At 43.0% G+C, this 14225-nt stretch overlaps 1 protein-coding gene across 2 annotated transcripts in view; it reads left to right on the top strand.

Moving 5' to 3' along the window:
* Positions 1-14225, top strand: part of hiw (MYC binding protein highwire) — a 169108-nt gene that overhangs the window by 24491 nt on the left and 130392 nt on the right. For both annotated transcript variants that reach the window (XM_075882117.1, XM_075882116.1), the window contains exons 15-23: positions 2401-2680; positions 3888-4114; positions 4728-4928; positions 5803-5925; positions 6005-6086; positions 6658-6772; positions 10412-10652; positions 11073-11151; positions 11564-11638. In XM_075882117.1, coding sequence (XP_075738232.1) covers positions 2401-2680; positions 3888-4114; positions 4728-4928; positions 5803-5925; positions 6005-6086; positions 6658-6772; positions 10412-10652; positions 11073-11151; positions 11564-11638 — 1423 coding nt within the window. The remainder of the gene's footprint in view (positions 1-2400; positions 2681-3887; positions 4115-4727; positions 4929-5802; positions 5926-6004; positions 6087-6657; positions 6773-10411; positions 10653-11072; positions 11152-11563; positions 11639-14225) is intronic.

Below are 14225 nucleotides of genomic sequence, written 5' to 3'. Positions count from 1 at the left end.
CTTGTATTTCGAAAGCAACATTTGGCAGGCAGCACTACCTATAGCTAGACTACCTATATATTGAGTTTTTGCGGAGTGGGAAATTTCGTTGTGGTTGGCCTTTAACCGTCCAGATTCAGTCATGCACGGTCTAGTTGGAATCATTAGCTGGTAAGTCTGAAAGGGAATCATCGCGGCTGCTGTCGCACCCTCCCAAGATGCGTCATCCTCGGTTTTTTCGAGCGCTTTCGAATGCCCCATTTTCTCGAAGATCTTCTCGATGATGGTGGGAGAAACCAGGTTTCATGGCACGGTGGTACCGAAGGACTTAAGCTTTCGCACATAATTGAAAAGGTCCTCTTCAGCAGCAAGAAACATGTATTAGCAAGTGCGCACTCTTGTGCTTTCTCCCGTATGGAACGTCACCCATCAAAGAACTTCACGCTGAAGGGCTTGGCAACGACATGGTTTTCATTTTCTTTGGCAAACTTTATTACAAGTTTTGTTTACCGGTTAGGAAAAAAAAAGTATTGCCACATGCGCATGGTGGCAGTGGTGGTGGTGATACGTAATATGGTAGGGGAGTAGAGCACATTTCAGGCTAATTAATACATGGGGCTCTTGCATGGTGAAAGATGCTAGAATAGGACCAATATTGGGAGTTTTATGCTGCTTTTATGCAAAATTCATGTGCCATTTACGTATTCAACAAGAAAATGAAAGTGTGTTTTTGTAATAGACAATTGTTAATTGTTTTCTTGATACTTTTGCTAATCCATAATTCAGTTAAATTAGACATTTGCTTTGGTCCAGTGAAACTCGAATTAACGAGCTTTTACTGTACAGCTGCTCCAGGGACTGAAGTGGTTTTCATGCCGTTAGTTCTCAAAAATCAAGTAAGCACTGAGAGCACAGCGGGGTTTCAAAACGTCTCCAGATTTTTGCTTGAATAGCACCATTGCTCATGACTGTGCTGTTATGAGCAATGTTGGCAGCTGCTTGGCCCCTCTTCACACTCCTTCGTGAGGTGTTTCCTTCTTGCCTGACAAGCCATCAATACCAGGACTTGTACTTGGGGTGATGCTGTACACATTATGTGCCCATTGTGCAAGGGGGATAGCAGGCTTGTTTCGTCCCTGTTTCAGCAACATTCGTCCTCAGCACTTGCAAGCATTGGCTAGTGTGTATAACATACATGCACAGGGTGATGTCGGTTCGGACTTTGTGATGGCGGGTGCAAAAATTCACCAGGAGGTCCATAAAATTGCTGCCACAATAAAATTTTTGTGCTATTGATTGGCTGTGATGTGTGTTATAAAAATAAAGGCAATGCTATTGACAGCGTCACGCCCTTTGGTGCTAAACAGTAAGCTGGACTGCATGAGGGTGGATGCTCTTTTCATTCTTAAAGTTTCTCTTTAGAAGACCACCATTAGTGGAAATGACAAAGCCTGGCATTTTTAGGTCGAGCTGGTGCACTGCACAAAATCATCAATGACAACAGTAAGCCTAGGACTGAAACTGGCACAGACAGGATTTTGCAAGAGTGTTGAGGCAGCAGTGGCAATCTGAGAAGCTGCAATTTTAGGCCAGGGCACACTCACCATTATCGTTCTGCCTGTAGTGAAATTCGATTGCACTCAGCTGAGGAGCTGAACAATGGCGTCACCAGGAGCAGCAGGCAAATGGCATTTGTTAGATGTGGTGATTTAAGATAATAAGGCAAAGGAATGAGAAATGGTAGGTTAACTACAGCTGTGAGACTTTCCAGGCTGAACATTTGCTTAAGAGGAGTTTTTTTCTTTATGGAAAGGAGAGAAAATGCTCAAGGCCATGATGTGTGGCAATGTAGCTTTTTTTGATGGCTTATCACCACCAAGCTATACCACCTTGGGGTAGTGTCCAGTGCACTTATGGTAATGAAAGCAGAAAGAAAATTCACATTTTGTTCATTAACTTTGCTTATGCTTGATGAATTTCAAACAGTTTTCGTCTTAGACATTGAGCAACAGAGCTCGCTGGTAACATTATTCTATATTAACTTCAACGGGTGTTTCAGGGCTAGTTTAGTCTGGAGCCGTGGACTTTGCCACCATTCATGGTTCCTTTCACGTGCAATCTGATGATTGAATCAGTCGCCCTGCCATGGTGGGCTAGTGGCTAAGGTAATCGGCTCCTGACCCACAGGTCGTGGGATCAAATCCCGGCTGCAACGGCTGCATTTTCCATAGAGGCGGAAGTGCTGTAGGCCCGTATGCTCAGATTTTCGTGAGCGTTAAAGAACCCCAGGTGGTCCGAATTTCCGGAGTCCTCCACTACGGCGTCTATCATAATCATACAGTGGTTTTGGGATGTTAAACCCCACATATCAATCAATCACTTTTTCAATTGGTATGATATGCTCTGTGCCTTTTCGTGCAGTACACCACATGGCTGTGGTTGTGCCTGAGCCAGCAAGCCTTCTGGCAGAATCAGGCTTACAAGCTGGCGAAGCTGTTCACCATGCCAGACATGTTGTAGCAGAGGAAGAGGACGAGGAGGATGATGATGAATCGGAAGAACAGGACATGATTTGTCCACCTGGCGGCCACCGGTGGGGGGACGGAAAGACGAGCAGCAAGCTGTGCACAGTCTGTGGAGAGTGCACAATATATGGGACCAGCTGCACATCTATTGGAGAGCCTGACCGTCACCCGGGCAAGTGAGTACTGTGAATGACAACTAACAGACAGGGATGCAAAGCAAAGTATAGAAGGTTACTTGCAGTAATTGTGATACAAATGTGAAGAAAGTGAGGACACAAGTGGCACATTTGTGTTTAAAGAAAAACAAAGAGCTCTAAATTTTTACTTTTTCATTCATAGCAAGGGTCTCGCTCTGGCAGACTTGATACCTTCAGGTAGTAAGGGTTAGATTATTGTTCAGCTGCCAGCGCCTAATAAGATCATGTGCTATGTGACCCCAACAGGCAGAAAAAGTGTTCCATGCTTGCCGTCATGGCTATTAGCAGTGCAGACTAAACCCCCAGGTTTAAATGAACATATATACCTCATATGATGGACAGGGTAATGACTGCCACTGCAGCGCAGTTGGTGGAGTATCGGATGTGTTATTCGATTGCTACAGGTTTTTTTCCCTGCCAGTGGCAAGTAACCTTTTCGCCCACTTTACTTTATTTACATCTATATCATAATTGCCATAAATAACATCCCCTTTACTTCCCTTGGCATCATTGTTTTTTATGTCTCATTATTATTGTGTATAATAAAAAAAAACGAGCCTTTAAATTTCCACTTCTTCCCTGTGAATGTACTAGTGCCAGGGCGTGACACAGCAGTGAATCATTGATGAAGCCACATCAATGGGCAATGTTTCCTCAGCCTGTTCTGCAATTTCTTTTGAGCTCTTATATGCCCCTTAAGCTAGCCTTGGACAAATTGGCCAACATTTCAATAGGTAGACTTACTTCGTCAGAGCTGCATTGGCATGTTAGGTTTGGAAAGCTTAGTCAGTGACATCACATCATGTGTTGTGGCTGTCAGTACTTGTTATCTGCAAAAGAAAATGTTGGTGAAGCAATGAGCATGGTGAAGCAATTAGCTTTGTTCATAGTAGGTGAACAAAGGAGAACTGAAAAGGATTATCAGAGAATTCTTTTCTTCCACTTCATCTTTTTTTTCAGCCACCTCCTAGCTCTTTTTATAACCCTCGTTAACCTACTACAATATTTACAGATTCTAGTGACCATGCAGATTACCTCTCCAGTTATTTCTTTTGCAGGTAAACCTGTCACAACATTGGCAAACCTGTCTGAGGCACCTATTCCTGTTCAGACAGCCTGTAACCTCATTTTGAGAAACGCCCATTCAGTGGGGCTAGCAGTACAGCAGTTCTTTTCTCGTGCTTAGGACCTGTGGCTGTGATGAGGGAGACTGTGGATGTTTGGACTGTGGATGCTGTCGAGCATGCGCCACTGAAGATGCCTACGATGCCGAGCTATTTGCCTGGAATCGAGCGGCAGCACCGGCTGCTGACGGTCGAGTGGCAGTTGGCGGTGCCCCAGTTCGTGGCTTGGGTGGTCCATTGCTTGACAACAAGCAGGCCAAAGTGATAATCTTCGACGTGCGTTATGGAGGTGTGATACCCATTTCACATGTATTGCGAGTGTATTGCATGCCACTGCCAGGCAAGGTTATGGGAGGGGGGATCATGGTGTAGTTTTCAACCAGTTCAGCGCAACCCTGCATGTACTGCTATTACGGACAGCTTTGATTATTATTTGAGTTGAGTTGCCAAGCTTTAAGAGAATAACCACTTTTACACTCATGAATCAAGTGTGGATTAGTAATCATGAATGAAAGTTATATATTAAGCTCAGGGATTTTTCATCTCTCTTAGCTCTCTGCTTCCCCCGTCTTTTGCTTTATTTGAACTTGTTTTGTGCGATACTGCTGTTTTAAGAGAAAGGAGATACGAGGAAAAAATTGATTTTTGCTGTGGTGTAACCTTCGCGTTGTGGAATTGTAGCCGTCAACAGCTGCTCTGTGCCTTTAACTCTTATGTCTTTCTTGGAATGCATCAAGGAGAACTACAGTAAATCAAATCACATCCAATAATGTCTATTGCAAAAGATTTAAATCAAATATTACGGTCTGCATGGGCTTTAAGAAAGTTATCTGCATGGTATCAACAGAATTGTAGAGCTTGTAAATGTAATAAAAATAATTGAGCTTTACAATCTCTTGTAGGACGGATGGGGGCAAGGCTTGAAGAGAAATTTCAGAGAAGTCTGGAACAATTCCGCTTTCACCACCGACGGAAACCAGGCGGCTTCTTGCTGAAGTCAGCCAAGGGCTCCCCTGTCGGCAGTTCCCTGAACCCGTACCGATCAATGGGCAGCTCTCGAAATGAGGGCGCGGATGTTCGAGATGTGGCAGGGCAACAAGCAGGTTGGTCAACGCTGCTAGTTTATCTTCTTTGATTGCAACTTTCATGGCGTTTTAGTTGGCTGACAGTGTGCAGGGCTTCCAAAAAGGGACATGTTATGCTAGCTTCTGGGCACAAGTGCAATTGGCATTTCATCCAGTAGCGGAATGTTGAGAAAGGAGGTGAAACCTTGAAATAGCAAAACTGTAAGGGGTGCAGTGCTTACTTTCCTACATTTATCACTTAGCGCATTGTTGAGAAACTGCAAAGGATCATTGTCAGCTGGGGCTGTGCTCAAAAGGGTGACCACTTGTCCTTAATACAGCTGTCACTGCTAGTTCATCTTTGCTGTAGTGTATGCATAAGTAGTGGAATGAGGTCCTAGATGGTGTGAATGTTCTATGAGCGTCTACTCAAATATATTTGTTGTGAGACGTGAATGGAGCAAGGCCAAGAAAAATATGGGTTGCGGCGACCAAGGAAGTCATAAAAGAAAATATATATACATATTATTTAATTGCATTATTAAGGCCTACAACTATTCTTTCACATCTTATACCTTATTTGATTCTTGTAAGTTCTATATTTCGTCTGCTGTGTAGTTTTATAGAACTTGTACTGATGAAGTTCCCTCTCTTCTCTCCTCTTTCTCTCCTCTTATCTTTGTTTCCTCTGTTTCTTTCCTCCTCCCGAAAGAGTGGGCAGGCGTTCTGTCCCTTCAGGTGGCAGTTGCCAGCTTGCTCTCTCCCTCTTTCCTCTGTGTCCTTTTGTATTCGTGTATACAAATCAAATAAATACTGATGAAGCCATTTTTTTTAAATGGTACAGGGTCTTAATTGAAAATCCTGCTTTTTTTCATTTGCTTGTATTTAACTCTTGCCTGTGCATTATAAACAGAAGATGCTGCCAGCAGTGATCCCGACCGTGAGCCATCCAAGGTAACTCCCCTGTCTCCGGCTGAGCTGGTGCTTCCTGTGAACATCCCCGCTGTGCAGGTTGCCTGCGGTCTGCACCACACGGGTAAAGCCAACTGCATTTGTTGTCTGATATCTCTTTCCAACCACAGCATGGGAACAAATTGTTTTTCATGTCTGTGCAGTGGTGCTTCTGCATAATGGACAGGTTCTCACGTTTGGCAGCAATCAGCATGGGCAGCTGGGACATGGGGATCTTGTTCTTCGGTAAGTTCTTGTTCGTCAGTTTTTTTGGAGGGATTTTGTTCTTTTGGTAGATAAATTAGAATCAAATACATAACCAAAGCCACGTTTGTGTGGTGTTGGCAATTCTCAGCAAAGGGTTGAAATGCTCTGTCGTCGCCATCACAATATGTTGACGGAAGTGCATTTTATTGTGAGTTCGTGTGTGCCTGGGACCTGCTTGTGTGGTAGCTGCTCCGCATAAAGTGCAAATGGTGATGTGCCACTTGAACTGTTAAAGCATAAGTCAAAGGAAAGTCAAAGCATGGGCAAGTAAAGAACATATGGGGATGAGCACTGCCCTTGTGTTCTTTTTACTCGTCCATGTTTTAAGTAGGGCTGTCTTTATTCAAGATGGACCGAGTGTCCTCTGTAAGCTAAATACTTGCTACCAAATGACTCTTGTAATTGCATGGTAATCAGTTGAATGCTGCATCTTCTTGTCTCACTATATTAGCTTCACATTCGTACTTGGTGAAGTGTGGTCTCGTTCTGCTGACACATTATTGCCGGTACAGCGCTGTAAAATCAAGTCCTCTTTATCTCTCTTGTGCAGGGGCTCACCCACTCTAGTCTACTCATTGCCAACAATCACACAAGTCGCTGCAGGAAACACTCACTCGGTGTTCCTTACTGCGGGAGGACAAGTCTACACGTGTGGAAGCTATCAGGTGCGCTAAGGCCACGGGAAGGGAATAAAGGATGATGACTGATGATCATCCTCTAGCTATTATCCCTAAAGGTGTCCCTGTTTTCCTTCAAAGTCCGATGAAGTGGCACTAGTAGATTGTTAGTTCAGTTGTTGCTAAAGAGGGTGCTCTTCTTTCTCTTTTATGTGTCCTAATTTAGTGTTGTAAAGTTACAGTTGTACATTTTATGTATGTCTTAAAGTGACTATTCAAAAACAGAATCAGTGTTCGGTATTGTGCGGATGTATAACCTAATGTTTATAATAACCTTTTGAAGTATATCATATTGATAGAATTAATACTTTGCTGAGCAGGCCTCTTTTATGAAAAAACAGTGATCTGTCTGTCTGTGTATGTGTGTGACTGTTGTGTTTTCTTTCTTTCCATTTGTTGAATGCTTGGCTCCGATTACTGCATGTGAAATTTGTAGAAATCTTGCTACAAGTGTTTCACTTTTATTTATAATCCTTGAGAAAATAAGTGCATGTACAATATTTGTTTAGTGGGATTGTGGAATTGTTTTAGCTGGCTCAATTTTTCTGAAACAAGTACAGTTGTTCAAAAATGTGGAACACTTAATTTCAATGACGCCAAATGGACAAGACCAAGAGTACATAGTGTGCCGCAGAGGTGCTAAAATCGTCTGTAAAGACCGGAACTTTAGGCAAAATGCCTATTTTTTCCTAAGTCTATTTCGAGCCTATTTGACATATAAACACTAACTAAAGGTTGGGAAACATTTTAATCATACATTTATTGCGCCTATAAGTGTCTATTTTGAGGTTCGTGCCTATTTCAGCTTTTCAGCACCTAAAAAATGGCAGTGGCTTAGCTCAGCTATGCCAGGATATACGTAGCCTTGGCAAAGGTTCAGCTGATTATTCTTAGCTTTCCAGATATCATGCTTACAGCTGTTCCAATGACACACACACGGTATACGAATTATGTGGCGCATGTATATTTATTTTGCCGGGCAACTACTTCGGGATCCGATGATTTAAGCTTCTCCGCTCTACTGCACCGTTGAGCAGCATTTGCACTCTCCTCCATGGCTATACCACAGTGGCAAATGCCAGTCAGAGACGCTATCAAGCGGCTTCAGCGCAGTGTCAGATGGCGACTGCACAGGGAAGGCGTGCGTGTTGGCGTCCATATGTCTACCAAGGCTATGGCGGCACTCCTCTGGAAAGCGCACACTGGCAGCGGCGAATCGCGTGCGGTCGCGGCCGAGTGCGAGGGAGGTGCCGGCTCCGGTGCGTGACACCACTAATCGTCTGCGCAGCGCATCGAATTGCGCGCACACCGGCGGCGATTGCGCATGCGCAGACCAGTGCCACGCGAAATTGGCTCAGCGAGACCAGTGTAGCTAACGCTACAAAATGCCTTTCGCATTCGACGAGTAAATGTGATGCCTATATGTGCTGCTCATATGGATGAAAACAAGAAGCACTTGGTGTGGCCATATTAACGACAATACGTGCATAGTGCGCTTGTTTTTTTTTTTTTTTTTTTTGTTCAGGTTTTTAGCTCATGGTAAGGTGTGACTATGGCTCGACGTAGGGTCGGCGCGCGCATACGCTGTGTCATATCGGCGAAAACAGATTATAAGTCGACGCTCTGCCACAGCCAACATATAATTAGACTAGGGGCGTGGTTTCTACCCCTGCGAGGCAAAGCGAGGCTAGCATCTATAGCGCTAGTCCCCCCCCCTTCCTAAAAGATTTCCATTGGTTTCTTTGAGAGTAGTGCAACATGGCGGTTGCGTGAGCGTGTCTAGAGTGTACTGTAGCGAAGCGAGGAGAGGCTAACACTAGTGTACTCTGTGCCTCTTGAAGATCCCTGCCGCTAGGTTCGAAAGTAGTGCAGCTTGGCGGTTGTGTTGGGGAGGCTAGAGTACAGTGTAGCAAGAATGTACTCCAATCAGCCGAAACCAAGCTAGACTAGTGCTACCGCCTACAGCCTACACGTAAAATTCATTGGCATATATGTTTTTCATAACAGCAGCTGTCTAAAGTCTGCCGAGCAATGCGGAAAAATAAAAAGAAGCCGTAAAGTGTACTTGTCAGGCAGTGGACCGATGGATCACAATGCTACTCCATCGATCGAGAAACATTCCATGTGAAAAGCAGGGGAGAAGACATTAAAAAAGGTCAACAATATTTTGAGTTTGACTTCCACTCTGAAGCACGCATAGGCATAAAGCTCTCAACATTGCTTTCGCAACTGCCAACTTATTTAAATAATCCCTGAATCTGCACAAATAACTTTTATTTTGTGGTCAATCCACGGGCACACAGATTGATTTTGTTGTTTTTATATCCGCATCTGTGAACTCGCATGCACCCATTACACAGAATGCAGCCATATGCGAAAGCTTCACTGACACAAGCCACTTTTAACTTTATCATTTACACTGTACAGTAATCCCCAATTTAAACATCTTGAGTAACATCATGCAATAAAAAATATGCACTAAGCGGTTGGAGTACGCTCCAGGGAAAGGATATCGCTATTGCATTCAACCCTTAAAGGCAAAGCTTAAGGATACCCGTTTTTTTCAAACGTGCACGAAAGGTTTGCCCCGTCCCCAATAGACCGGTCGCTGACAGGGTTGCCACAAAGCCTAAATCTGCGTTGAAAAGAATGCCGGATTGTATGTGCTAAAGCAAGCGTCCAAAGTTTCGGGCGGTGCTGATTCAAATATTCTGGATGCAATTAAAGCATTGAAAGTGCTAGGCCACAAGTACGCTTCACCAACTTCCGTCGACGTCGAGCATTCTTTTTTGCATAAAAAGCAAACACTGACTGAAAGCAAGCGCAATTCAAGCCTGCAAATCTTGAGATGATGCTGGTTTGTCACTGTTTTCCTATCCTTTCCCACAATGTCAAATTACCTCAGCTTTCACCTAAATCTGTTCAAATGATTATGCTTCTTGGTAATTTTTTTCATGGAAAAAAATAAATTTAGCTGTGTTTGTTAGAAGTTGAATGATCTTCCTGAGCATGCAACTGCAGTAACTATGAATGGTGCCTATATATGCCTAAACGATCATTTTTAATGCCTATTTATGCCTAAATGGCAGTTTTTGTGGCCTATTGTAGGTGCTTAAAACATTGTTTTTTTGTGCCTAAAGTTCCGGTTTCTAATCATCTGGTTTAACTTCAGGGGGAGACCATTGCTGCAGCAAAATTCAAGCTGAAAAAAAAAAGCACTTTCATAGTATAGGAAAATGAAAAATGCCCCTTAAGAACCAGTCACGATGCTTGTATGATACAGCCCCGTCGTGGTGTTATAATGTCTAAGGTACTTGGCTGCTGACCCATAGATCGTGTGATTGAATTGATTTGGGTGCACGTCAAAGAACTGCAGGCGGTCGAAATTTCTGGAATCCTCCACTACGGCATCTCTCATAATCATATGGTGGAATTTGGACGTTAAACCTCACATATCAATTTAATCTTGTATGATACATATTCTCTGTTTTTATTGCTTTCCTCCTTAAAGATAGTGGTGGGAATACCATGTGCCTTTTGTTATCTCATCCTTTTAGCTTCACGAATGTGACTCGCAATTTTTTAAATTAACTTTCTTGGCCTTTTGCCTCGCTTTATTGACCTCAGAATGGCCAGCTGGGCCGGGATATGTGTGACGAAGGCTTACGACGTCTCAGCAGTGGTGGGGAGGGTCACAGTCTGTGGCACGCTGTACCTCGTGCCATACCAGGCATTGGTGCTAAGCGGGGTCGCAGGGCCACTTGGATTGGTGCCTCGGGAGACCACACGTTCGTCAAGCTGGAAGAGATTCTCACCAGTGCCTCAAGCCTGTCCCACTGCAGCTTGATTGCCAACCGTAGCTGCCTTGGTGAGCTTACTCATGCATCCCCCTGATGGTCTGCACTGGCTGACTGTAGTCTGATGATGTTGAACATAACTAACTGGGCACTTGACATTAATTGACAACTGATCAATGGGCTTTGGACAAGGCTCTTGTGATCAAAGTGTGGATGGCATTTGGGCTAGTTTATGAGATGTCGTGAAGAAAACATTTGCCCCCATTAAATGTCTCTTGTTTTTTCATTTGCAAGGTAGGTGTCGCTGTAATAAAATGTTCTAGCTATCCAAATAAAAATCTTTTGTTTGTGAGTCGAAGTATCACTTTTCAGCATTGACATATATCAATGTGCTTAAGTTGCTTTGACGTTGGTAAGAAACTGAGGCCGTTACATTCTATTTTCCATTAGCATATCATTTGGCTAATCATTGTGCATGGCTATTGTTCCAGGAATTATTTCAAGAGACACTGAACAAGCATCCAAGTTCAAGTGCCTGATGATCAACCGCATTGATGGCACCAGCAAAGGGTTAGGAATCTTTAGAATTGATTTTCTTTTAATTGTAGCTTTGACAGACAATTTGTTTGCTTGTTTCGTTAACCTCATAATTACTGAAAGTAAGAGAGCAGCTTGCATAAGTAAGCAGTAGAGCTTGTTGAGAGCCGAGTAATAGTTTTAGCCTAACAATGGCGAAATTTCCTACAAAAGTGCTGTTTAGCTTGTTTGGCTTATATTATCGTCAAATACTGGTTTCGAACTAGACTTTGAATAGTTCTTTGCGATATGCATGTTTGCTCTGGTGTTATCATATGTTGCTTGTGTTTGCTGTGGTGATGTGATTTAGGGCAGCTCACATTCTTTCATTGCTTTTATTTATTTTCTGTTTCTTTTGTAGTCACACAAACTAGCTTCTGTAACAAGTTAACATTGTTTTTGCCAGGTTTAACTCGGCAAACCAAGTGGACCTCAAGAACCATGCCGTCTGCCTTGACAGCATCTACAATGTGGTGTGGAGGTGAGATGTTACACTTTCTTCAGAAGGCTATGCTGTGTGGTGCCTCAGTTTTGACACTGCAGTATCGTTGTTGCTTTAGAACGCCAACTCCTTTACGAGGCCTGTGTCAATATTACAGCCATCTAAGTCGCTTCACGTGTTAAAAATTTTTTTGAATGTTGAAGTATTCAAAATGAACAAATATTGTCAAACCCGACTTATATCAAACTTACTCCAGTAAATCAAGTTATTATTTACATCGAATATCTTTGAACACAATAATGTTTTAATATCAATTTATAGGAAAATATACGGCTACATCAAACAAAAATAGCTGGAACACTTGATGGAACATTAGGCTGAGTAAAGCACCCCAAAAAGCTAGATTTTTCTTATGCAAGCTTACTCCAGTAAATCAAATTATTCATTTCATCGAATATCTTTGAACACAATAATGTTTCAACATCAATTTATGGGAAAATATACGGCTACATCAAACAAAAATAGCTGGAACACTTGATTGAACATTAGGCTGAGTAAAGCGCCCCAAAAAGCTGGATTTTTCTTATGGGAGAGAGCTTTGGAAGTGAGATGTATAATTGATTGGGAGGGTGCTGCATAGAGCAAGTAGAAACACCCGCTTGCCATGGTATGCTTTCTCCCATGATTCCTTGTCATTGAGCCCATGGGCCCACCGTGCGAGGTCATCGTTCACTTCTCTGCTGCCTTTGTCAACGCAATAAATGCTGTATACGATGGAAGAACCTGGCTGTTTTCCACATGGCTGGTGATAATGAACACAGTCAAATGTAGAGAAAGAAAGTGTGACATTGACACTGTGTACAGCACTCAAAAAGGCACGCTCATTAAGATTTAAGAACAAAATCATCACTGGGACCAACGCGTACCAAAGGCTTGCAGCATCCAAAGAGTATGACCAGCTACATGTGAAAATGCTAAGGCACTGTTTGCATTGACAACGCATTTTTTGCCTGCACCTTGCCCTGGCATATTATTCGTATTTTTATGTAAAAATGCATAAGAATTGAAAATTTTTAAATTTCCGTGTATTGAAGTAGTGCAGAGAAGCCAACTTGTGCAGTGAAATTTTTATCGAAAGTATGGCGAGTTTTTTTTAATGCATAATATTGAATCCTACAATATATCAAACTGTTCCTGTCGACCCCCCCTTTTTTATTACAAGTTTGATATATAGGGACTTTTTCTGTACATAATGTACCACGGGGGCGACCTTTTTGGAAAGGTGGCTTGGAAAGGGCCGGTGTGTGCATAGCCGCCATGTTAAAGGCTCCTCGCGGCGAAGTATGCTCGGGTCCGCGTTTGTTTACGTAGACGTAAACGCAAGACGTATCGACGTGAGGTGTGTATTGGCTGATAATCGCAATGCCGACGTATTGCTGCGTTTCTGGCAGCACACATAGAGGTACTCGGAAGGCTGAAAAAAAAAAGGTAAGCCATAAACTTTCTTCCTTGTTTTCTTTTTTTTTTTCCAAGATGACGGCATTTTCAGCATGAGCTCTGGCTACTGCTCCTGAAATATATGTTTGTGTTCTCCTTTTTAAGCAAGTAAGACATGCAATAGCATTTCTACTCGTGTTCCCATAAATTGCTGCAGGCTGAAGCAAGGCAGTTTTTTAACGTTTTCGTCAGCAGTTATTTACCAAGTGAAGGCGACTCATACATTTCCTGCTGAAGTCACCTTCACGTAATGAACTTTATCGCAGCTAATTGCTTGTGTCTACATTTAGTTGAATGTGTTTTGCTTATAATGTTTGGGTAACGGCACATGCTGAATTAGATGCAAGTGCGCGTCATTGGGTCATTCTGAGAAGGAAGCAATAGTGCTAAAGCGTCTTTGTTTCGTGCTGTTCCATTCTCTTTTCGAATTTTACATGCTGCCCTTAAGTGGGATGACTTGCGCAAGACAGCGCCTGTTTTTCAAGCATTTGATGTACTTGGCACATGCAACAAAATACAGGCACGTGAAATTAGCCGCGATAAAGCTCGTTGCGTGAAGGTGGCTTCTGCGCAAAGTGTACTAGTTGCCTTTACTTGGTTAACAGTTGCTAGCGAAAGCGTTGCAAAAATGGCCTTGCTTTGGCACGCAGCAATTTCTGAGAACACGAATACAGATGCTATTGCATGTCTTATTTGCTTAGAAAGGAGAACGCAAACACCTATTTTGGGAGCAGTAGCCGGAGCTCATGCTGGAAATGCCATCAGCTTAAAAAAAAAGACAAGGGGCGAAGTTTATGGCTTCCCTTCTTTTCTTCAGCATTCTGAGTTTCTCTCTGTGTACTGCAAGAGACGCAGCAATACGTCAGCATTGCGAACACGCCTCAGCTCACGTCCATACGCTTTACGTATACGTCTACATAAACAAACGTAGATTGTGCGTAATGCACCACAATGGAGCCTCTAACATGGCGGCTATGCGTACAACGGCTGACAGATAGCAGCAATTTGGCGTAAGGTCTATCAGGTGTGCATATTAATTGCAGCCCAATTATTTTCACTATTTAAGATTGAAAGCATGTTATACTGACTTAAATGGGCTAATTATGGTAAATTAAAAGAAGTAGCATGT

The sequence above is a fragment of the Rhipicephalus microplus genome, chromosome 2 (genome assembly GCF_043290135.1).
Source record: "Rhipicephalus microplus isolate Deutch F79 chromosome 2, USDA_Rmic, whole genome shotgun sequence".
NCBI classification, from domain to species: domain Eukaryota; kingdom Metazoa; phylum Arthropoda; class Arachnida; order Ixodida; family Ixodidae; genus Rhipicephalus; species Rhipicephalus microplus.
The sequence above is the reverse complement of the archived record's forward strand: the minus strand, read 5'-3'. Positions and strand labels throughout refer to the sequence as shown.